The sequence below is a fragment of the Poecilia reticulata genome, linkage group LG6 (genome assembly GCF_000633615.1).
Source record: "Poecilia reticulata strain Guanapo linkage group LG6, Guppy_female_1.0+MT, whole genome shotgun sequence".
In the NCBI taxonomy this organism is placed as follows: Eukaryota; Metazoa; Chordata; class Actinopteri; order Cyprinodontiformes; family Poeciliidae; genus Poecilia; species Poecilia reticulata.
In genome coordinates, this window is record NC_024336.1 from 26,510,545 (window position 1) to 26,536,718 (window position 26,174).

A 26,174-nucleotide genomic window follows, 5' to 3' on the forward strand; every position below is an offset into this window, starting at 1 on the left:
TATATAAGTGTTTAACAGTGATTTTTCTGGGTATTTTTAGTTTTTAGGAATTTATTTGGGAATTTGTGTCTGTCTTATTATCCAGTCAACATGTACTAATATGAGCTGTAAAAAAAGAATGCATGTATAGGTTTGATGCAGAACAATGCTCTATTTGAACTGGTTTTCTCAATACCCAACTATTGATTTTGGCAATATGGGTCGTATTAAATCAGGCCAAAAGATCCCATTCACATATAGTCAAACTTCTTCTTCTTTTTCAAGATGTTCCAGCTGCAACATAGCAACATGTCCTGTGTTATTTAATTATCCAAATTACTTCAGAATTATACTTCTGTGTAATAAAGCATTTGTAAGACTCAAGCCCCGGTGTTTCAGGATCTTAGCAGAAACTTTCTGTTACTTTTAACCCTCAGTTATGGTGTATTTGCTGCGTTTCGCCACGAGGGGGAGCAGTCAAATGTACGCATGTTCTCTCTGCAGCGTCTCTCCCTTTTGCAGCGACTTATTTGCATAAAAAACCAAACTGACTCGTACTTCTGGCACAGAGACAGCCGCCACACCCAAAGCACATGTTTGTTCTGCCAACAGGTTCACTTTCTCACCAAAGGAAGCAGCTTTGATCTCAGCTGTGACAAAGACAGGCCCCGAGCTCTGTTACGGTTTCTTTTGCTAAAGATCTTTGACTGAACACACTTTGTTTCTAGTTTAATGATCTTCTCACATCTGCCACCTTTCTCCATTATTGTCAACTTGAACTTTGTCTCTTGGCTCCAGATTAAAGATGTCTTAAAGCCAAGGTAGACAGTGATATTTAGACAACAGGGTGTTATGATCGTCAGCATGAGGGCAAGTGTTTGCAAAAGCCGCCTTTCCTGTTTCTGGAGGACAATGCTGCCATGTGATTTTAAAACAAGCCTCATCCAGTCAGCACTCGTGAATCATGAAACGAACTTTATAGTGTCTGAATAAGAGCAGCGACAGGCAACCAGGTTCCAGTTTTTTTTTTTTTTTTGTGCAAAGTTGTGAAATCCTCTGTTTTGGGTGGATTGATTCCACCCAAATGATGATGTGGGCGTTATCAAAAGCAACAGTTACTCACATGGGCCGGTATCGTGACACTACCGAATGATGAAGAGTACAGGATTGAATCAGAAATGTGATTTTTATATTCTAAGAAAAAATGTCATTTGTTAGATCAACACAGACTTAAAAAAAAATTTGACCTCTGTTTCAGAAGTTCAAAGTTCAAGTAGCTCAGTTTTTAGCTTAGCAGTTTTACAGAGGATTTTTCAACTTTTTCACCCATTGTGAATATAGACAAACTCTATTTTTATTATTGTTACTTGTAAGTCTAGATTTTCACTGACAAATGAAAATCTTTAAATAGCACATCACAAAGTATTAGTTCTTACTTCTTATGTTTATCTTAAAGAGCAGAAACCTCCAGCAACTTTTACTCAAAAGCAAATCTTTGTTTATTCAACCTGACTAAATAAACCCATAGCCTATTTTTAGTGCTCAGAATAAATTTAGAATATCTTCTGGGCCAAGAAAATAGAAAATGACACTAAATATTATGAAATCTTTTCAAAAGTCAGTCTACTTTATGTAATATTATGTGTTTAGTTTATTGCAGAGCAGGTGAAAAAAAAAAAAAGAATCACAATAAATAATTCTGTTTTTTTTTTTTTTATTCAAAAATAATTGTGTATCTCTTGAGTACTTTTTGGTCTGAAACAACACAAAATAGAGTAAAAGTCTGAAGTGGTAGAAAAGTGAAATATGGTTTATTAATGTTTTGTGGGAAAAAAATTGTAAACACACCCATTTACTTTGATATCCCCGAATAAAATCCAGTAGTAATTGCATCAAGTAGTTACATCATGACTAACCAGAGCCCACCTGTGTGTCATTTAATCTCACTATAAACACACATATCTTGTAAAAGCCTCTGAAATCAAAAAGGGCAACAATCCAACGCTTGGCTGACCTTATTGCTTACAGCGCACGCTGAATACAGAGCAGTGCTTAGTGGCTGTAAAAGTTTTAAAACTGGAGTGAAGAGTAAAATGACTCGACACATTCAGCCAGATCTACGCTGAAATGGTTTAGACATGTATAAATGGTGTAGTCAAAGTCCAGAGCTGCAGTCCTCTCCAACCTACATGAGAGCTTGAGCTATTTTGCAAAGAAGAATGTATAAAGATTTCTAGGTAATTCAGGGGGAACATGCCACACTTTACAGATAGTGCTTTGAAAAATATGTCTTAAAAAAACACAAATCTTTTATTTTCATTTTATGATTATCTACCTTGTATTGGTAGGTCACCAGCAAAAAAAAACAAAAAAAAAAAACATTGAAGTCTGTGTTTGAAACATGATTATTATGAAAAGTTCCAGCAACATGAATGCGTTTGTCATACACTGGACATGGTCTGTTCATTTGATGACAGTGTCATGTATTACAAAGCAAAGATTTGTCACGTTTTTTGAAATATGAGTTTTTAGAAGAACAAAAAAACATGAAGGAGGAAAAGAAAACGTTAGAGCAAATAAAAGAAAGGCTTACTTGTTATTCTATCAGATTAAGTTCCAATTAATCATAAAGCACTTGATAGGTTCACAATAGACAGCTTACTCGTACTTCTGTGTTCTGCAATTATTGTATTAGGTTTGTCATCTGCTGACAAACTATTCATGTCGGTTCTTGAATTACAGAATGTCTGATCAGACCAGGTGCTCTGAGTAAGGACTCCTGGCTGCAGCACTGAAAACTGATGAAAACTGATTGTGATTGTGTGCAAAGCTAAGTGTGGAACTGCCTAAATGGTCTCTAAAGTCTACAACTGAACGTGACACAGTTTGGGATCCTTCATATCAAGGTCGGGTCGCCATCTGTAAGCCTTTATAACAGATACCATCAGATAAATGATGCCTTCAGGGTAATTGTTTCTCTCAGTATCTGTGTGTTTTTGCAGCTCTCTGATAACTTCAGCTCAGTTTTATGTGAAAGGAAAGCTTTCACATAAAGCTTTCCTTTATGCACACAGCAAGCAGAAGGTGATTTTCTCATGGCGTTACTCTCCTGATTCTGACAAATGTACCTGGTTTGAGTCACATTTTGGACTCTATTCACAAATCGTCACGGTTTGGTATTCAGTAGAACTTCTGCTCTGAGTATTTACCGCCCTGAGTGAGTCACCACCATAGAGGAAACAAGTAATCATGAAAAATCTGCTTCCCTACCCAAAAAACAAAAACAAAACGACTGATAAGTTCTGTTCTGGCAAAGTTTCATATTCCTGTTTGATAGAGATTGATGTTATGAGATCGAGCGCAGCAGCGTAAGTGAAAGAGCGTTATCTGTCTTCGTGTCTCTCTGCTCATCGTCGTCATTGCTCAGACGGCGTGGCTCGCTCCTCTTCTTTTTCAACACACCCCATGGTGTCAAACCTGTCTGTGACTCATCTTTTTGTGCTTCTGCATAGGATAGTTAATTAAAATGAGGGCGTTAACATAGTTACTGTTACTTTTAATACTCTGACACCCACAAAATCAGATCAGTCCAGGTGAAAGTCAGAGGAGAACGTCTCACTCACAGGTCATGGTAAGTCTAAATTTTGACAGAAGAGTTTGAAGCTAACAGTTTTTCCCTCCTTGCAGGTTTGGATACGAGGCCTAAGCTTGACTTGTATGCATTTGCTTCTTATTGTTGAGCCTTTAAGCTGCTTTTTGCTAATTGCTTGTGCATATATAGTTATGTTCAACAAATTAGAACATTACTGAGAAGTTAATTTATTTCAGTATTTCATTGGGTGAACTATATTATGTGGATTTATTTTGCACTGATTGATGTTTTCAGGAGTCATGAGGACATGTGAGCATTTTGATGATAATTTTCCATTTGCTACACAGCATTTAAAGTGAGAATATTACATCAGACTAATAAATACATTTCACATAAAGATGATGTTGATTGAGAAGGACCGTGAGCAATTTTGCTCCCTTAGGTCAGACTGACCTGCTTTGAGAAAACAACTGAAAGCAGAACAACATCTTGGTTGGTTGGGGTTCCTGCTTTAAATTTATTTATTTATTTATTTGTCCAAGTGTATATATGTTAAATAAATACCTCAAGTTACAATGGAAACAAATCAATTAGAATCAATACGAAGATGTATTAATCAGAAAAAAATGTATTTGCGTTTACTCAATTTTGTATTTTCAATACCTGTAACTCAAAAATTGCCATTCAGACACAGACATACAGAAACCAACAGCATGTGAGCGGTACAAAATGTACCACTCACATGCTGTTGCATTAGAGGCAATAACTCTTGTTGCTATGTTCAAATTAAACAAAACAAATAAATCCAAGGTGTGGCTTGGGCTTAATGATAGAGTGCTACAGTGCCACACCTTGTAACAGCCTTTCAGCAAAAACTGGGGATTGACAGTTTGCAAAAAAAAAAAAAAAAAAGAGTGGGGGAGGGAAAGAAAATGAAAGGAACATAATAGTTTTATTAAACTTCGTTTTCAGGTACAATTTTATTACTGCAGCGCAATACAAATGAGTAATATGTGAATGGAACATTGAAAATCTATAAATCAAGGGAAAAAAAGCGAGCAGATCAGTTTACCATTCCCCGTAGATTAAAGTTCGCCTGTCGCTGTTAACATGGCGTCTGTTCTTCACGGTTTTATTTGACTTCTTCCTGATTTAGTTTTTTTTTTAAATCCTTTCATATAGATCTTCAAAAGAGCTCTCTGTGTGTAGAGTTATTGTGAAACAAGGCTGTGACAACATATGTACAAATATTACAGCACAGAAGAAAGTCATTTAGCTGCATTCACAAAGTACAACAGATACAAAGTACAGCAGTTTGAATTTAAGTCTTGAATGGACATCTCTCCTCATGCCGTGAGGTAAACCTTAACCTAAGTGGACATCAATCAGACCTGTTTATCTTGTAAAGTGGTTGAGAGGACCTTTGTGGTGAGCTGATGCAATGTAAATAAACTACGCACAATTGAATTGAATGGATCAAATGCGACAGACCGAAACTTTCACTGAGAATACACATTGTTTAATTTTAAGATGAGTGAAGACTCATTTTTAAATTGTTGAAATGAAAACAAATTTGAATCAAAATCTATGAAATTATCTAAGCGTCTCAAGGCCCTTTGCAGGACAAACAGGGCAGATCTCCAGACAACAACAAAAAAAAATCATAAGATCAAATCATACACACAGATTTGAATTTAATACCGATCCCAGTTTTAATATGCTGTCAAATTCAGTTTATTATACCAACAGGTGAATTAGTTTCTCTCTTTACTGAGTATATTTACAATAGAAAATATAATAATGTTTTGGTAACTTTGAATTAAATTCCCAATTATGTTTCATAATTACTGAATCTATAATACAAAATCTATAATTGTTGGAGTAGATGCAAACTCTCCTTTTTTACTTACCTTTGAGAGCAAAAAATGCTTCCTGACAAAATGTCTTACTATGTAGAGTAGCGGGCTGCACAGTGGCGTAGTTGGTAGAGCTGTTGCCTTGCAGCAAGAAGGTTCTGGGTTCAATTCCCGGTCTTCCTGCATGGAGTTTGCATGTTCTCCCTGTGCATATGTGGATTTTCTCCAGGTACTCCAGTTTCCTCCCACAGTCCAAAAACATGACTGTCAGGTTAATTGGTCTGTCTAAATTGTCCCTAGGTGTGAGTGTGAGTGTGTGTGTGTGCATGGTTGTGTGTCTCTGTGTTGCCCTGCGACAGACTGGCGACCTGTCCAGGGTGAAAATGGATGGATGTAGAGTAGCTTATTATATTACTCATTTTTAATCAAAAGCATTGGCTTCTTTGACACTCCTTTGTCTTTGTTTACCTTTGTAAGGGTTTTAACAAAAGCTCTTTAAGCTCACATCTCACAGGCTCAATGTAAACTTGTCTTTAACTGATCTTAATGTTATCAAGTAGCTTGTTACAAGTCAGTTTCTTAAAGGAGGATGTGAACTATGACGTGAATCTACACTTTGATGTTTTCAGCCAAATGTCTGCTTTGAGGCAAAATCTCACAGAAAACATCAGACAGTTTTAAAGTAAAATCTGTCATTCTTATTCTTAGCCTTATTGTTAGCATAAACTGGCAGGTCTAAAAATAAATAACTAAAATACATTAAAGCGCTGTAAGGTAGATAATTTGATGTTCACCTAAACAAAATGTCGAAGGTTTTCTTAAAGCTAGAAATAAATATCATACATGATATAATTCTTTATATGCTGCTTAACAATAAAAATCCATAAAACCTTGTCAGTATATAATTCCTGCTTTAAATCTAGTTCATTAAAATAAAGCAATAACTTAATCCCAGAAAGCAGCAAGATGTTTATGAAAGAATCGCCACTCATTTAGTAATTAGAAAATCACTTTTTTAGTAAACAGTTTTTATTATATGAATTAATAAAATAGTAAAGCTGCTGAAATTCTGCTGTGGCTTATTAAGATACTTATATTTGCCTTTTGTTAGTTTCCTTCGTTATTGTGTTCCAGTTCGTAACATATTTTTGCAATGTTTATTGCTTGTTACATAATTGGTCACTGTATTCTTTTTTTATGATGTGAAGCACTTTGAACTGCATTGTTGCTGAAATGTGCAAATAAACTTGACTTAACCATCTTTTTACAACTTTATGAAACTTTATGCAGGTTTTCCTGTCAGAAAGTTATCAGATATTGAGTAACAATTATAATAAAGACTAAATATATATATATATATATTCCTAGCAGAATTAGATTTAAAGTATTAAAAAAATAGAAACAATGTAATATAAAACTGTATTCAAGAAAGAGTAGGATTACTTCAACGTTCTGTTACTTAAGTAAAAGTAAAAGTAAAACGTAGCAATGGAAGAAATTGCTAAAGTTACAGTACTTGATGAAAATGAAGCTATTTGTGCTAATTCTGGTATTTTAAACACCAAAATGTAAATGAAAATTCAGGAAGAATAAATACTTTTAAAACATATTTTCAATAGAATACCTATAAAACTAAAACTTACAGTAGATAATGTATTAGAACATGGTTGCAGTGACAATATGGTGTCTTCACTTTATCTCCTAATGGTTTAAATAACATTAGAATAGCAACGCGTGTGTACGAAAATGTACGTGTGTTTCTCTCATGCCTTTTTCGTTAAAATAGTTACTCGCAGTGAGTAGAGTCTCCAGAAAGTTTACTGAGGTCAGAGTAGTGATATTTCATAACGTTTTATCTCGGTAAAAGTAAAAAAAATCAAGTTGTATAAAAAAGAAGAGAAAATGGAGGAAAAAAAAAGGTTAAGCATTTTTGTCTGATAAGCGCTATGTTAGGGGATTTGAGTCAGCTGCTTATCTAGACGCGGTCCAGAGCTCACCTGTGAGTCAGGTGTCTGGTTTCTGCGTGGCTCCACCCCCCGCAACCAAGCGGGTCTTGGAGTTTGTCTGCCTCCAGAAGCGCAGTTGTGTTGTCCGTGGACCGGGCGGACAGAGTTTGTCCTCAGCAGGGAACATCACAGTCGCGCCTTTTCGTTCTGGACTCTGTCTCTCTCTCTCTTGACTCTGTCGCCATGAGCATGTTGACATCGGAGAACGCTTTTCTTTCTTCCTTACAGCCACACACCTTATCAACCACGTATGCTCTCCCGTCGGACAACCAACTCGGGAATGGGAGCGCCATGTCGGACAGCGCCGTGCGAGCGCGGCGTGTCCAGGAGCAGATTAAGATGAAAATGGCCGAGAAGGGCACACTTCCGCGTCAGAATGGAAAGGCCTCCCAATACGCAATGTCAGGTAAAAACATTCATAAGTTTAAGAGGAAGTACCACTTATTTCCAAAGAAACAAGTAAAATAGATTTAAATATATATATTTTCTTAGCTGGCAGGTGTTGGACTTAAACAGAAAAGTCACAGATGCAAAGCACAGGTGTTGGAATCGTTATCTGACCACAGACGTGAATTTATGACCAATAGGTGTTATCTGTCTGTGACGTTGAACTTTGAGCTCCCATAAGACAATATATAAAGGATAGGAGACGTAAGTCATATATCTATATATAAGTCGTAAAAGTTGTTGAGGGAGGATATATGATATTGCAAAAGCTGGACAATGGTTTGCTTTGTTTAGGTGAAACATCTCTACCTCCCCACAGCTGAGTTCTTTGTCACACTGAATGAGTTTATTCAAGAGGCTGTAGGCAAGATCATTACATCAGAACAGACATAAAATATACTCAGCGGATGAGGAAACCACATTGCAATGAATTTTATTAAATAACCACAAGTTTCTATGGAAGAGCAAAACTGCCAAAAATAGATAAAAGTTGATTCAATAGGAGTGTAAGAAGTTAAGTATCCAGAAGTACATCAATAAGTAACAAAAGTAATCAAGAGTGGAACCCACAGCTTTCTAGTTACTCCACCCACTGTTGCAGTCAATCCTAGAGAAATACAGCATTTTAGTACCAAAACTCAGATCTTAACACTGGGGGTGATGTCAGAACTGAGTTGAGTGTGTTCTAGTTATAAGTTAGGAAACCAGTGGGATTGGATAACTGTTGTGGTCATTAATTACTATCAGAAAGACAAGCCTCTAATGTACTTTTCATACTAAAGGAAATGGAGATTGTACATAAGCTTTGATGTCACTGGTTTTAATGAGGCAAATAAATAGTTCGGCATTAAATGCCTGAAGCATTTGTGTATTAGCCATATTGGATTTTAAAGTAAGACCTTGGAGACTTTCAACTTTCACATGGTGATGTATTTCAATTCAAAATGACTTTATTTAAAGGGAAATTCAATTTTGTTGTAACTCATGTTATCCAAGTAAATTTCAAAGAGTTGTTATGGTTGGTGATGCTGCAGGCATGAAGGATCTCCCATAGCAGATGAATCTGAAGAGGCTGACTCTGTCGCTGTTTGACAGTCTAATAGTTCTGACATTTTAATAGTTACATTTTTGGACAGCATAGACAATATTTCACAGCATGACCTGGATGACACCATCAGGTTTTGTCAAGCACTGCTAATCCACCTCATTTGCCTTTGCCCCTCCTCTTTAAAGCTCCGTCTGGCTGTCTGGTTAGAAAGCTGGGCAGAGCGATGTTGCAGCTGGGGATATGATCCTCTAAGCTTCCTATTCAACTCCTTTGTCATTTGGGGTTGCAGTTATAATGATTTCCCAAAAACACAATGCCTCAGACAAAAGAAGTTAATTAGAACTAGAATAATTTCTAGTTAATTTAGTTTAATTAGTTTAATTTAGTTTAGTTTAATTAGCTAGTTCTAATTTATTGTAATTAGAAATTATCTTCAGTTAATAATACCTGGAACGCCATTAAGTGAAACATGTTCGTCACTTTTTTTGTTTTCATGTTTTTCTTGGGGACGATTTTCACTTCTGATACAGATGCTGAAAAAAAAAAGTACTGAATTGACTTTTGAACACAGACATAAATGTGTTGAATTTACTGCACAGCACAATGCACACTTAAATACACAAACGGCTTCCCACGATTGGTCAAACACTTAAAAACAGCACAACTTTAATTTGTTCAGTCAGTGTGACTAAATGGTTCAGAAAGTACAATCTGAAATTCTAAATATAATGTAAGATAAATATAAGCAAAAGCACAAAGCATAGAATTAGACTGAATAGATCTGCCATTATAGATCTGGTACATTGTCACCGATTCCCAATCTAGAACTTTTTTTCACTAACGAGGCCAGTACGGATATTAATGTTGGTGCATCTCTAGTTTTTCTGCTTGTCTTATTTTGCTATGCAAATAAAATTGCCTTGCTACTAGATATTGCAATATCAAAAATCAGTTAAGAAGTATTCACATTTTCTTACATTATTAAACATGTTCAGTTCAGTATTTTCAGTAAGATTTAGCACATCCACCTCTAAAACTACAAATATGGTCTGCAACGCTGATGAATAAAGCACGAAAGCATGACAATCAACATGATCAGCATAGTTAAATGAATTTATTTTATTCATCTGACATCCTCTTATGATGGTAAAACATCCCTTTGTACAGATTTGTAAGCTACAGCTTTGTGAATAAAAACTTAACAACCAAAAGTACCAGACAGATGTTTGGGGATCAAAGTCCCTACCACAAATAAACGGGCGTCTTTCGCTAATGATACATCTGTGACGCACTCTAAAAGTATGCTGTCCTTAGTTGCATGATGTGTCAGGTATGTGCAAGCAAAAGTTTGTACATTACAGGAAATCCAAAACAAAAATCCAGGACGATTGATGCGACTTCACCGACTCACGAAGTGCAAGGAGGGTCAAAAATGTGGCGAGGGAAAGACTTCAGTAAGACTTGAAGTGCTAAGAATCAACTTCGTTAGGGTCGTCCAATGACCCTGAGGTCGAGACAAAATGCACTGGTCTACTAAATTGACCCTCTCAACATGCATGCATTTATTTAAATGTTCATTTTAAAAAAATTCACTTGAAAATGATAGCGAATCATGGGATTAGAGAAAGCTGAGAAAGAGAATCTGAGAAAGATTTAGAGAAAGTCACCACTGAGAGACATTTTAATGTTTTTAGATGTATTTTTTTATTTTTGGCTTTTTACGTCAGTCTGGTAATTTTCTCCAAAAGCAAATTACTGTTTGACTGTTACAAAGGAATTTAACACATTAAAGAAGCAGCTATGTTTATTTGTTTTTTATTTGTAGATTTGACTTTACACCTTTCAGCCTGGAGTTGTTGAAAAAGCAATCTTTTTTTTTTGGTTGTCATGGATTTAAATCTGATAAATCTCTTGTGATTCATAAATACATTTAAAAATGACTCAAGTTGGTAAATATTGCAAAAGAGAGAGTGAGAGAGTGTGTCTGCTGTGCCAGGAAAGGTTTGTTTGTTTTTCCAGTTGGTCGGTGTTGCATTATAAATGATTTTTTTCTGATTTTTGGCAGTTTTAATACTCTGCATATTTTATGTTTAAGAAGATATTCTGCTGTTGTCAATAATAAAACAAAATAAAACTGTTTAGGAGGATGCATTGACTTTTTCGTATCTGGTTACTTGTAGGTTTAGAATTTAAATCTTATTTCTTTTTCTTTTGATTCAGGAAAGCCCATTGTATAATTCAGTACATTCTGAAAACGGATGCCTGCTTTGTGTGGGAGGAGTTTTTGATTGTTTTTTTTTTTTGTTTGCATGTTTTTTGCAGCATAGATGTTCCCGTTTGATTCAAGTTTGTTTTGGATCAGTCCTTTGGGGGAATTTCTTAATTTGTCCTGAAGCAGCAGCAGTTTTACAGTATGTCCTGTTTCTGCACTTGTACAAGTGGTTAATGTGTAACAGGCCTCAACAAGACCTGCTTTCATAAAGTTTCCTGATAGCAGTGCGAATGTGAGAAAGGGCATCAGCTTGGAGTTGACTTCCAGACATGAGGGTTGTTGTTAGAAACGCATGTTGTCAAAATATATGACTCGGGTAAAAGTTGCCTATCTAAGCGTTATTGCGAAATATTCCATCCCAGTGTGGGATTGGTTTCCAAGTGATTGTGAAAACCTCCAGAAGTGGCTTGAAAGGCTTCCTGAGCGCTTGGAGCTACCGTAGTTGGTGGTTGCACCACATTTGTTAATGTAATGCATTTATTGAACTGAATGTGTGTCAGGAAGTAGGATCGTGTGCCACCTGACCCTGGATACCTGCCTGTTGCGTCGAGACATTCCTTCATGTCTTGTGCGTCACTGTTCTCAGTCAACAAGCAGAGAACGAGCAGAACACCTTGACATTAGGTTTGTGCCGATGTGACCTCCAAACTCCAGGCTATTTGGATCCAGAAAGAGAGGCTTTTACTCACTCTACTGGTTTAAGCTTTTCTCAGGTGTCGGCTGTACCTGCCTCAACAGGCGAATATGCTGCTCCTGCTGTTTCTTACAAACTGAGCTGAAACAGACACATGACACGTCTCCCTAAATATTGTGGTGCTCTGTTTTTCTTAGCTAAAATATACCTCTTAACGACTGCCAGGGTAAATCATCCCTGACTTTTGCCTGGAGGCAAACATGCAGTCACACAATGTAACATTTTATCAGCTGTCGGCTGAAACCTCACCGAGCAGAGTAGTGCCATTTCAGTGGTTTGTGGCTTTAGAGAACTTGATAATGAATGCATAAGCGTTTGCAGATGGGAAAAACAAAAACACACAGAGGAATCTGGAAGGAATACCTCCCCTTCTGTGTCTTAAAGCAGCCGCAGCTGCGCATGTATTTCAGGGGACGTGTCTCAGCAGTGTTGCGTTCAGAATCCTAACAAGTGATGTAAAGAAAAAGAGTAGGCGCTGAAGGTGATTCAGGGTGTGTTTTAGTGGGCCTGTAAAACACTGACGCTATCAGGTGTGCTGGGCGTTGTTGGGGTTGGGCTCGGGTCACGTCAGAGAACATGTCAGTCATCTCTCTCTCTACGGCAACTGGTTTCTTTAAGCGGTGTGCCTGGGGCCATGTCGGAGTCTCTCGCTAAGGCACATGAGAAGTGGAAAAACAACAGCTTCTCAGGCATGAAGCAGGCCTGGTACAGTAACAACACAAGTGTTGTTTAAGGATAGGTGGAACTTAATGAACAAACTGGTTTGAGGTCAAACTTAAGTTATTGTTGCACAAATCTGAATTTTGTTTGGGTTTTGATTTTCTGTTTGCGTTTAAGCCAATTTTGGTTAAATCAATTCAGTTTTCAAAGGGGCAGTATCATGCTAATTCAACATTTTTTGAGCTTTGCGTCATGTTAAAATGTTAATACTTCATCAAAAACATACCTGGAGTGCCTGGGAGGACAGAGCGCCGCCATTGAGGCAGGTTCCAAATGTCCAAGCTTCCAACACCTCAAACCCCATACTCAGTTCTTATAGACTAGCCAGCAGTAATTAGTAAACTCCTGGTGGAACTGTGCATCTGCTGATCTCATTGTGCGAGCCACTTCTCAGTGCAATGCTGGTAAAACTGTTGTTAAAGGGTTAATAGAGGAGCGATGTTGTGAATTCTTGGAGGTAGAGTTTCAGAAAGAGCAAGAGTTTTTAAAAAACACAGGCCCAATTTCAAGGTGTTAAATTTCATATTTGGTATGTATAACATTTTTATAACAGACGTTAACATTGTTACTTGATTGTGTTATAAAATGGCTTGGAAAATGCATAATGTTGCCCCTTTAAGAAGTGTTCAAATATTCAATTTAAACACTAAAATTATAATTAATTTTAGTAATTATATTTACTAAAACTGATGTTGGTATTTTACATTAGCAAATAGAATCGTTATTAGGGCTAGCTTTGATAAAACCGTGATCTCCACATATGTACCTTCTAAAAAAAGCTGATTTTTATCTCAACTCTGAGATTTCCAAAATGCTGCCAACATTTCCAAATAAATGATGCTCCATGACAAGCAGAGACTGAAAGCTACAAGGAGATAAAATGTAATGTACTCTCTGCTTTAAGTCATGCTCTCAATTTCTAAACAAGTAGTCTTACATTTTACGAAGATACAGTTAACTTTTTTAAACATTTCCGTTTATTCTGATGTAATTTTAAACACCTCACTGATATTAAAAATGGTTAACTTTAAATCTTCCTTTAGTAACAACTTCCACAATCAAAAGCCATTGTTGTGAGTGCAACGTGGCTGGACTTTCATTTAGCACATTAGCTTATCAGAAAAAGAGTATTGTTACTCCTAAGTGACAACACCGGCACGGCTTCCTTTAGACGGGCTCTTTATTAAACACCGTGAAAACTATAAAAATAAAACACAAAGCTGTAGATGGATACATTTACAGACAGGTAACGTGCTTTAGCAAAAGTTACTTCATGGCCGCCTGCCACTTCGGAGGTCTTTAACAGATTAATTCTTCGTCGTCCACTCTAAATTAAAATATTATACAATTAAAACACCATACCTGATAAATTTACAAAATATGCCAAACATAATTACAAATACTTTGACAGCTACAGGAGACACGAGGCTGCTACACGTAGCTCGCTTCCGGGCTTCTGTTCGTTTGATTTACTCAAGTCTCGCAGCCTTTCACATGCATGCAAATCTCGCGATAACTTGCAACAAAAAAATAGTTCGAAAAAATATTTTAAAAAATTTAAGAATTATTTTAGTGACGCAAGTATTTTTAATTTTCCTGAAAACTTTCACTCTTAGAGACTCTTTAGAGCTAACTCCCAAAAAACAGATTTAGTCCAGTCATCTGTGACGGTACTAAATCTAGATACGTTGAAAACAAAGCATTTTCTAGCATATCATAGTGCTGTTGTGAACTGATTTACAGTTGTGTTGCAAACTTGCAGGTATGCTTAGCATGCAGGGAACTGGTAATGGAAAAAAAAGTGCATATTCTGAGCTCATATCGAAGCAAATGAATAGTATTACAATTATTTAATGCATCATTTTACCTGAAAACAGAGATTTTTTTGGAGGGTCAGACTGAAATATTTTGAAAACTACAAACCATCACAAATGTCTGTGTTAATATTCATGTTCCCCTAAATCTCATGAACACCGATTACTATTCCTCTTTAAAAGCCTTTAGGTTTCTTTATGTCTTTGTGATGGACCTTAGAACCTGTGTGAAAGAGGTCCAGTGAACATGATACAGACATTTAATATCCCTTCTGGGAGAAATTACAGATTTGTGTCCTGAATTGTCCTCCCTTCACTCTTATTTTAGCATTATTCTCATCAAAATGAATGAAAGGGTGCAAAATTGACTCTGGCGTATGACCAAACGTGACACCAATCTTTTCTTTTTTCTTTTCTTTTCTTTTTTTAGCCAGAGTAAACAAATAAAAAAACTGTTTTATTTCTTCAGCTACACCAACTGTTCATTTAGCCTCCTTCTATTGGGAATGTTTAGCAACATATCTACTATTTTTTACAGTCTAATGTGAAACAGGAGCTAAACATTCGATCATAGTCTGTGCACTCAAACATGCTGTGGTCTTTGTGCATCAGATGGAAGACTGTTCCCAGTAACTGGAGATGTTAAACTTGGCCAGGTCCTGCAAAGTCTCTGTGCAATCAGACATCCGTGCAACACAATACATGCCATTTAAACTGCAATGAATTTTATGCAAATTGCTGCATAAAACACAATGGTACAACACAAATGTTGTGTTATGATTTTACATGTTTGCAAAAGTAGGATGTGTATTTTTGTTCCACAATTTGTTTTAAAAAAAATGTGTCCACTTCAATCCCTTGAGCACAAAAAAGTGCTGTTTTGAAGATTTTGAAAGATGGAATCATAAAGTATTTGTTGACATTATTCATTAAATTTTTTTCTTTTTTTTTATTTAGACTACGGCGGTTCATCAACAATGAAATACAGCAACTACAGCCCAAGTTACAGTTCCAAGTCTTCCTACATGTACTCGGGCTCAAAAACCCTGGTGAGTACAGCAGCATTTTCACAAATTGATCAGCACACATTGCACTGAAATGTTTGGAGGATCGTCTAATGCACCATAAAACTGGATGCATGAGAGAAATAAACTTGCGTTGGCAAGATGGGTCAAGAAGGATTGAGCATGTGTGATATTTCACAGTGAACCGTGATCAGATTACCTCTGAGTTTTCAAGTCTGCCCTCTAAATTCTTCTGTTTTGGTGCAACCTCTAGTGAAACACTGATGTTTTGAGCTGTGAGTGTGACAGACCTTTTAAACATCTGAATGAGATCTGGAATTGAAGACAACAAGCTCAGAGGGCAGGAATGTTGTTTCCAGTTGAAACACATTCCTGCTGTCAAGTTTAGAAACCATTTTATTTGAAAAAAAAAAAGTACTCTGATCCAATTAACTCATGCACACTCTTCACCAGAAACTGCAGATCAACTCTGTAAGCATATCAAACTGTGGTAACATTCTCTCTTTTCCTTATGCTCAGGGTCCTCGTGTGTCCGCCAGGACAGAATTCAGCAGCCGGTCCGCAGCCCCAGACATAACCCAGTTTCAGCGGATGAGTGTGGGTGTGGGTGGAGGTGGAGGTGGAGGTGGAGGTTTTTACCGGGAAGAAATGCACAGTGGTGGTTTCCAAGGGACCATCAGACAGAACCAAATGGATCGAGACGACATGTCTGTGCATTCACTGCGAAACCCGGCGTGGATGATGGACAACAGCGATGCTGGAAGCCTGATCTCCGAGCGAGATGGCACCTTTGACCAGCAGTATTCCCAGAGTGGAATGAACGGCTACGACACCCAATTAAGACAAGGAGGAAGCACCATGAGTTATCAGACTGTGCTGGCTCCTGGGTTTCAGACCCAGGAGCCAGCACTCAGCACTGGGCGCCGAAGTTTAAGTGGCACTCTATCCCGTAGTGGTGGTCTGGGAGGAGGAGGGACAGAGATTATCCAACAGCAGTCCTTTAAAGGCCCAGCCCACCGCACCATCAACAGGATTGCAAACCGTAACCGGATGAGTGTGACCTCCATGTCTGGGTCCCGGATGACCTCAAGTTCCGGCAACATTGGAGCAGGAGGAGACAGAATGGATAGTGGGTTTTTAATGTCCGTGAAATCTGGTTCCCACGGGAACCTCTCTCAGCAACGCCAAGGTGGCCTGATGCGATCCACGTCTATGAGAAGTGTTCAGAGCGTGGGCGGGGGCATGGATATCTATGGCCAGGCAGATTTTGAAGACAATCCCCGCTTTGAAGGGTAAGAATCTTGGAAAGTATCCATTATTGTATTATCAAAACCCCTGTGCATATCAGTTGTTTCTATCATGCTTTGAAATTGTACTGTACATACCAGCTCATGTCTGCAAAATTTCTTACTGCCAAAATTCCATTAACTGCAATGACCCAAAATGTCTGACCACAATTGTACAGGAAAAGTCCCAGAAATCGTGTTTAAAAAAAAAAACCCAAAGTATTCCAATTTAAAAAAACAAGAAGTAACTCGGTCTCTTTACATTCATAAGGGAAAATATACTTTTGGTAATTATCCTGCAATAAATTCTTAGCAATTGACTAATTATGCGAGTCATAAATGTAACCAGTTCAATGTGGAGATTTTCAAGAATGAAATTTTTCTCAGGTACTTTTTAGAAGCCAAGACATTGGCGGAAAGTAAATGGCAGGGTGAGGTCTTTCATTCATTCATTCATTTATTCATTCATTCAGATGACTCTTATGTGATAATTACTGATAGTGATGTACAAACACGGTGTTGTAACATGCAGCACATTAACAGGAGTGTGCATTTCCTAAGAGATGCGGATTGGGAGGCGGCTCTATAGTGGCAAGACGGGTTTGGGTTTGGGTTTAGGGTTTGGGTTTAGGGTGTGGCTGCTTGGTTCAGATTCACACAGCCTCGTTTTTTTTTTTTTTAAAGGAATTTGTCCAACTGAAATTTTTGTCCAAATTACTTTTCCAAATTCTCTGTTTTGTTCTAGCTAGAGTTGAATACAGGGTGAAATTTTCTCTGTTTCAGTTCATTTGTACATTTTGCAGGATCCACAGCTTGGATGTACCCGCTGCAATTTCATACCTGAGAGGGGACGACACAGGGTTGCACGCCTTGGGTTCAGCGTACCTTCAGCATATTTGCTACAATGAGAAGTCATCAAAAGAAGAGGTATTTTGCAAATACGGCACTTGTGTTTAGAATGCGCTTTCTTCTCCGCATTCCTTCAACTGAGAAACTTGGTCATGAAAATTGTTTTTCTCGCAGCGATGACAACCCTTGACGGATAGCTTCCCCATTTGAGGTTGCTGTAAAGATCCACATTACTGCTCCACAGTTTCCCTCTCATTCGTTGTGTTGCATAGTTGATCATCAGCATTTAAAAGGCCTAAACCCCACTGAATATAAAGCAAATAATTTAACCTCTGCCATAAGGAGATTGCTTCTAAATTTTCTAAACTGGCTAAAATACCTGATTAGTAGGCAGTGCATGGTGCATGGCTGAGCAGTCAATGGTGATTAAACCTTTTGAGGCCAAAGACAAAGAAGGTGACAAGGAGTGTAAGCATAAAAAATATAATCAAAGAATTTTAGGAATTAAATGCTTTCTTAAAATTTGAAACACATTACAAACAAACCCTGCAGATACTCTTGCTTTGGAGAAAAGTATTTTTTTTTCATGAGATCAACAACTCTTTCCTGCTGATTGTTAAAATGACTGGCAACAAAAAAAAAATTAGTACAGAAACCAGAACATTTGGAATTTATCTGCATGTCAGCTTTAAATGTTTATCTCCAACTCTAAGCCATGCTGTCTAAATGTGACAACAGCCAATTAGGATTAAAATTATGTTGGTTTTCCTGCACAACCCCAAGATTTTAAGTCCCTGCATCTAGTGACCCCTCCAAACATTTTCTGGGGCATTTGACACATTTAGAAGTTTATTTTGACGTTAATAGATGATTTTGTTTGTTTTTCACCTTATTACAGTTCTCTTCTGAGTTGCTTTTGTGTGAATAGAATAGGGTCGTTTCTGGACATTTTTATTGTGGTTCTGTATTGGAAAAGATTCATGACTGAAATATTTACCAATGTAGGAAGATTGTTTTTCTATTTTTTGTAAAAAATAAAAAAAAGAAAGAAAGAAAAGAAAAAAAACTAATCCTACTGCTTGAATTGTGCAACTCTGTGAACAGAGATTAAAAAGTGCTTAATTTAAAATAATCTATAGTAATAAAAACAAAATGATCTACAGAGCTGTTTGAATTGCTGAAACATTCTCTGTGTTTGTTCCAGGTGAAAGCGTTGGGTGGCACTGAGGATCTGGTGAGGCTGTTCAACAGTCCTGATCCTGAAGTTCGCCGTTATTCCACTGGCGCCGTGCGCAATTTGATCTTTCAACATGCTGATAATAAGCAGGACCTTATTGACTGCAATGGCATCGCGATGCTTAATGAGGCGCTTGTAATGGAAGACGATGAGCTTCACAAAAACATCACAGGTAAAATAATGAAGTCTGTTATAAAAGTTGGACCTACACCAACAGAGAGTTTGATAACATCCATTCTGGTGGATGTTCATAATTTTACTGACGATCAGAAAAGAAAAGAAAATGACATAAAGACATAAAGTTCTACATGTGACAATATAGCGAGATCGTGACGTAAGTGATGGACGTTATTTGTTTCGTTAGAATAAGTCAAGAGTGTAGCTGTACTTTAGAAAAAAAATGTTTTAGTTCAACAAATGCAGTAATTAGTTTCACAGATACACTTATTTCAGATAATGCATTAACGAGTGCTACACTCCTTGATGAAATGGGGCGAGGCCATTGGTCATGTGGAATTTGTTCAGTAGTGGGAGAGTGATGCAACGCAAGACTGTGGGAGTGCTTCACTGAAGCAGAGCAGCAATGTAGGCAGTACATGGTAGAGAAATCAATATGTAAAATATAAGACATAGGTAAATATTGCCATATTGCGGTATTGATATTGAATATCAATATTGCCCAGGTATTGATATGGCACAGTGGCACAGTTGGTAGCACTGTTGCCTTGCAGCAAGAAGGTCCTGGGTTTGATTCCATAATTGGTTTCTCTAAATTGTCCTTAGGTGTGAGTGTGTGTGTGCATGGTTGTGTGTCCTGTCTGTGTCTGTGTTGCCCTGTGACAGACTGGCGACCTGTCCAGGGTGACCCCGCCTCTCGCTTGAAACGTTCGCTGGAGTTAGGCACCAGCACCCCCACTAGGGCCAAGGGTGTACAGAAAATGGATAGATAGATGGATGAATATTGCCCCAAATTTCCATGTCAGTGCACCCTAATAATTATTCTTTTGCAGCTTTGAAAATTAACCTGTATCAAAAGTCATCCTGGACAAGCTTTCCCTCCCCCCCCAGTTTAGTAAATGAACTCTGTTTGCACAGTTTTATTAATAGTTTCTGTGTCCATCTTTGGGACTGTTTTTAACACACAGGAACATATTCCAGTCGTGTGCATTTCACTCCCCTACACATGTGTGGCTACTAGCACCATCTGAAGGAAGTTTGCTTTCCAGTTCATCCAATAAGCTCCTTGTAAACATCTGCTGCAGCGCTGTGGAATGGATCTTATCCATATGAATGGATAAGATCCAGGGAGGATGTCACATAAAAAGACTGTTGTATTCCATGCATAACCACAACTCAATCCTGGAGCAACAAGTTAATCTTTGTCCGTCTTTGTTCAATAACACAAATCCAACCAGACACCCTAAATAAGTGCCTGCATAGTTAAGGAGCCATCCTGCTTTCAGATGTCTTATCTTACTGGCCAAAGAAAGTACAATAGTGATGAATGACCGTTCAAAGCCCGGTGTGTTAATCAGCTGTGAGTTCCCACTCCGCACCCTCTATTTAAAGCATAAGATGGTTTCCACATGACTTCAACTAGTAAATTTACTCCACAAAAAAAGTGAAAATCACAATTTTCTCAGAAATTTGTGGTTTTCATCTTTTTTTCTCCGTTTCTCCTCTGCCGACTTGTCCCCACATTTGTTGTGACACGTCACTCTACTGTTGTTAAATTGAACTAACTGCAATCTTGTTTACAAACTAGTTGCAGTTTTTAATGTAAAAAACTATTCCGAGTCTGCTTCCGAGTCTCAAAGCAGATTGGCTGCAAACTAGTTTTCAGGATGTGTATTCTTTGCTGTAGCCTTTGAAACTAATAATATGGAGAGGAAAAACGGAGGAAAGTGTGAAGTTGTGGAGGTGGTGTCATATCTATGGGCTTTGTGTATTTGACAACAGGGGAGAATGTGTGTGAGCCGCCCAGGCCTGTTGGTTCCTCATGAACAGGCCTGGGCGACTCCCTTTCTATGAATGACGGCCTTGTTACTTTTTTCTTTTATCAGTTCCACCCATGTCCAGAGTTCACTTTGAAGCTTTGGGAAAGCGATAAAGCAACTGTGCATGCTCACCTTATATTTGACTAGTTTACCAGAACTGTGCAGCTATAACCAAAAGCAAGCTTTTTAACATTTTTAATCGGAAAGCATAATATTTACCCTATATGGCCAGTTCAGAATACCTGTCATTTGTGAGGAACGCTTTCACTGCAGAATATAAAGCGTCTATATGTTAGCAGCCGTGAAGGACAGGGATGAACTAAAATGTGCCATTTGAGGCAAGACAAAGCCTCAAGCTTACTAAGATACGCTTAGTATCTTATGCATACATCTACTACCGGGTACAAAGAGGTGATTGAGTGTTGCTATTTTTTTCCTGCAGGTATTCTGTGGAATCTCTCAGCCAAAGACAATTTGAAGGACAAGCTGAAGATGATCCTTCCTCGCCTCACCGAGAAAATCCTTGTCCCTCTCACTGCACAAGAGAGTGAAAAAGCAGAAAAGATTATACAAGACATGGGTATCCCCTCGCATTGTTCCTCGGAGACAGAAATACTACTCAACACGTTGGGATGCTTGAGGTGAGAAAAGTTGATCAGTTCCTGAAAATGGTTTTCTTCGCACAAAGCTGTGAAATAGTTCATGAAAAATGTGAAAATGTTACTTTGTCACCTGAAGTTCATTGAAGGCTTTTGTCAGTTATTTTTACTTGCTTTCAGAGAAGCATGGGAATGTTTTCCATAAGTGCAGGTTGGGTTTAGTCGTAGAGAAAAAGATGAGTTTTTAAATTGCACCTTGATATTAAAAGCAGGGAAATGGCAATTTCACATCTTCTTCTGCGTTCCTTTTTATCTGCTAAAGAAAGTATTGTTGTGCTTGGCAGCTTGGCTTAACTTTGACATTATAATTTATAGAGGGCCTGCCTGACTGTCATGTTTGCTACTTTCATCTATTATTATTTTCCTGTCTGATAGCTTTAGGAAGTCTTTTAAAAAAAAAGCTTCAACTTTAGTGATGTGATGCTCACGAATAATTAGATTTTTTTCAACAGCTCTTTACCCTGAACAATTGAAAGCCGTTCTGTTTTTCCACGACTTTGTTGTCCTGTAATGACATGTGCACACTGCTGTAGCTACTTATTTAATTCAAAATTATATTTATTACATGGGTAAATACATGCAACAAAAGAAAGGAATGGGTGTATGAGTACATGATGGTTGCTCATCGTTTTTTATCAGGCATCAGACAGCAGACACACTATATTTTGTTTTGATATTGAGTATTTGAGATTTATTTTTTATATTATATTATATCCTATCCACATAATACATTAATTTAAAATGTCAACTTCAGCCATCCAACTCTGTTCAGGAGCTTCTGTAGACTCTGACGTCTGATCTGTTGCTTCAAACAGCAGGTCAAGTCAAACTCTCTTACTTTGACTCTGGATCAATATTTTCACTGCAAATGTGGAAAGAAACTACAATAATTTATTTACTACCATGTCAGGATGAGCAACTCCAGCCTCTGTAACCAGTTTTGTCTGAAATATCTCTAAAAAGTTCACTGTGGTTTGAACTGCACTTCTTTCTTTTAATCCGTCTTTTATCAAAGTGATGCCATAGGTGATTTTTAAAACGATACATCTCTTGACGTTAATCGCTTTGTGCTTTCAGGAACCTGAGCTCTGGCTCAGAAAAGGTCCGTAAAGAGGTGCGAGAAACAAAAGGGCTGGTGGAGTCTTTGGTGGGTTATATTCGTAGCACCCTGGATACTGGAAAGGTAGAAGAAAAGGTGGGAATGGAAGCAATTTTTCCTGTACAAGCAAAATCTATCTTTGTGCCCATATTGACTTGTTTGTGGTTGTGCTTAAGGGTGCTGAGAACACGATGTGCACCTTAAGGAACCTCTCATACCGAGTGTATGAAGAAATGCCTCCGTCTATGAAATCAAAAATGGATGGTACAACTTCCTCATCGAACACCGTCGGCTGCTTTTCACCGAATAGCAGCAAAATCATACAGGTCAGCAGTCGTCGGCTTTGATGACAGAGTGTGTATTATGGACAAGATATTTTTGTTGCACCCCTGACCTTCTTGTGTCCTTCTTTTTGATGAGCAGAAAAAGAGTGCCCAAAAATCCTTTTCACCTACTGAGCTAGCAAAATTTCCAAAAGGCATCGAGTGGCTGTGCCACCCTAAAATAGTACATTTGTACAATAGCGTGATTAAATCATGCGAAATTAATGCCGTCACACGAGAGGCGGCCATTGGAGCTCTGCAGAACATCACCAGTGGACAGGACCCGGTGGGTGACAAATTTAGTAGAACTTTGTAAAAAAGTAAAACCATTTTTCGCGTGTCATAATAAAACTTTATGTCTGTAATCTGCAGTGGGCTAAAAAGTTGTCCTGCTACATGGTGAACGACTACAAGATGCTGCCAAACCTGCTGGATCACTTGCGCTCAGAAAGGACCACTGAGCTACGTTCTCTCAGTGGCTTGTTGAGGAGCCTCTCCTCTCATGCTGACAGTCAGTCCGGCTTGTATTTATTTATTTTGTTGTTGTAAAGACATTTAAATGCCAAGAATTACAAGTTACCAATTTTTCTTGAATTAGCGTTTTTACAAGGTCAATGTGTAAACTCAAAGGAAGTGGGTTCTGTTTATTACAATCATTTTCTACTCAGATTTCCCACTCTTCAGATTTAAAACTCAATGTTTTATAACAAATTTAACCTGGATATTTTTAAGTTATCAAAAGGTTTATTCCTCATGAGACTGTAAGCAACTCTTGTACAAAATCAATCAAAATGTTTTAATGGGATATTAAATTTATGTTTTAAAAATGATTGCTTAGTTAATTAAACATTGGTTGTGAAAAACATTTTCCACCTACAATTGATTATTTAAAAATCCATACCTCTATTTTAATTCAGCTCTACCAGCACTAGATGGCGTGGTGAAGAAGCTACCAGAGGGCAACAATGACGTGCCTAATGTTGACGTTCTGGTCAACCTCTGTGGCGTTCTCAACAACATGGTGGCGCGCAGTTTCGACGCTGCCAAGAGACTCACTGAAAATTCAGGCTTGGAAAGACTGATGAACACGAAGACACTGGGGGACGAAGAGTATGTGACATGTTATCTTATCCTACATGTGCAATTTAAATTCATCCTATCTGAACTAGATGTCTACGCAGAATATCGCATCTGCGTAAACATCTTTCATTCATGTAATATGTTAACACTTGGTGAAATGTTTTCCAGTCCAGGCATGGTTGACGCGAGCAGAAGTGCACGCGTAGTACTTCGCAACATTTATAACTACAGGAAACTGCACAGGATTTTCAGACGGGTAAGAGACTTTGAAAATAACAAAAAATGTTCAAGCTCTGCATGACTGATGGCTTATTTGTGATCACTTGTTGCTGCCATTAGCTTAGAATGTTTGAAAGCAGTGATCCAACCTTCACGGCAAAATGTTTCAATTGTTCAAAAGTTTAAGGTGTTTAAGGTAAACATTCATTACAGTTTTATGAAAAAATTGTTGCCATAGACTATATATCATTAACAAAAAAAAAGGGCAACTAATACATAAATCACTTCTGAGCTGCTTCTGGTCAGGTTTTATGTCAGGTACACTTTTTTTTTGTTTGTTTTTTTAAAATTATGTTCACTCTTAATTTACCTTTTAACTTCATTCTCAACAAGTCCAAGCAGATATTTTCTGCAATAATCTCAGACTTCTACGAATGACTTCATCATGTTATTTGGTAAACATATTTTAGCAGCTTTTTGCCAAACGTCTCCTGTCCTTGAGCCAAGGCAGGAACAAAAAGTCAGAGTGCCACACCCTCATTCTTCCATCTGTGTGGCTCCTTCCCTGCTGCTTCCACATTAGTTGGATGGCACATGCTCAAAAGCTGTATAACTTGAGGCATCTCACACATTCACATGCTTATGCAAACACCCAGTCGAGCGGGACCTTGCGCTGGGCTGTACCCTGTGAATTTACTGCCTTCTGCAGGTTGCAGAGCGACACTCCCTAAGGGTGTGACCTCCAGCCTCTTGCTTAATGAACAAGTCCAGACAAAACAAAAATGTGTTCATATTTAAGACTTTGGTTTTTCCAGCACTGTGATCCGTGTTTAAAACATATGAAGAAAAGCAAGCCATTTTAATGTATCCCAAGTGTCCGGGACAAAATTAAGAAATCAAGTGCTCTTTTTGGAATAAATTACTGTTGTGTTGTTCACATTTAGAAAATGTCCCTAATGTTATTTCTGTCTTTGTGTTGCAGAAAGGTTATACGAAAAAAGACTTCTGTGATGATTCCTGAGATGCAGGATCTGAACCATTGGACAAACTGCTGTGTATTTTTACGAAACGGTCCATCAGAACAGCACAAGAACCGCCAAGGCAGCAGGATTATGATTGAACAGATATTGCCGGCACGCTAATTTGTGTAAACAGTTTGTATAGACTCTGAGGGATTTTATTCCAGTCATAGCAACATGCATTTAAACAAAATGGCTTAAAAACAAAAACGGTTGATGGGAAAACCTAGTGCACTCACTATAACAAGTTAGCTTTGTAAATAGTGCTTTTAATTTTAAAAACATATTAGATTGAATATTTTTGTTTCTACAAGTTAGCATCTAATCTTGTTTTATTTTGATGGAAATTAGAGACAAAAAAAATGGCTGTAAATATCTTATCTTTTGGGATCGTGCTTATGGATTTGCATGTTTTTACACTACAAATGAAAATCTATAAAAAAATGTGTAATCAGCTGGTGGAGTAGGAAATTGTGTGCAAAGTTTATGTATATTTTCAGTTGAGGACTTAAGTTTATAAATGAGATGAATGTTGCATATGAGCACCTTTGAGACTCGTTTCTTAGTAGACACAAAAACTTTAATTTTGTACATAATCTATTTTAGGGGAATAAACGGTAAGATATGATTTTTAAAGATTAATGCTCAGTGTAAGTGGTGTCAAGTATGTGGGGTTTTTCAGGAAACTTTTGTACGTTTGTGTGTTTCATACCATCACATGTATCATCCGATTTTAACTAATAAAAAGACACACTGGGAGAAAAAGTTGAGTGAGAATTTCTTATATATGCAGTTTGTCGAAACAAGCACTGAAGTGCTTAAGCGCTGGCCACACCCTGTTTACATATTTGCTCCTGCTCAGACAGGAACAAAATGAAATGTTCTGTGCTGCACCCATATTCAGTCTTTTTTTTACTGCAGGTAATTTGCTTTCCATGAGGACAAAAAGGTAC

General features: G+C 37.7%; 1 protein-coding gene across 2 annotated transcripts; it reads left to right on the forward strand.

The window, feature by feature from the left end:
* The first annotated feature begins 3,503 nt into the window (after positions 1-3,503).
* LOC103466477 (plakophilin-3-like) lies at positions 3,504-25,991 on the forward strand. Of its 2 annotated transcripts, XM_008412064.2 has the most exons (14): positions 3,504-3,610; positions 7,662-7,839; positions 15,386-15,477; positions 15,973-16,745; positions 17,543-17,666; positions 18,793-18,997; positions 21,265-21,463; positions 22,559-22,676; positions 22,757-22,906; positions 23,004-23,189; positions 23,276-23,414; positions 23,821-24,013; positions 24,152-24,239; positions 25,185-25,991. In XM_008412064.2, the coding sequence occupies exons 1-14, from the start codon at positions 3,608-3,610 to the stop codon at positions 25,221-25,223; spliced, it is 2,487 nt and encodes an 828-aa protein (XP_008410286.1). In that variant the 5' UTR covers positions 3,504-3,607; the 3' UTR covers positions 25,224-25,991. The 2 variants fall into 2 exon arrangements, with proteins under 2 accessions (XP_008410286.1, XP_008410285.1); XM_008412063.2 differs by lacking the exon at positions 3,504-3,610 and having other exon boundaries at positions 7,472-7,839.
* Positions 25,992-26,174: the final 183 nt, after the last annotated feature.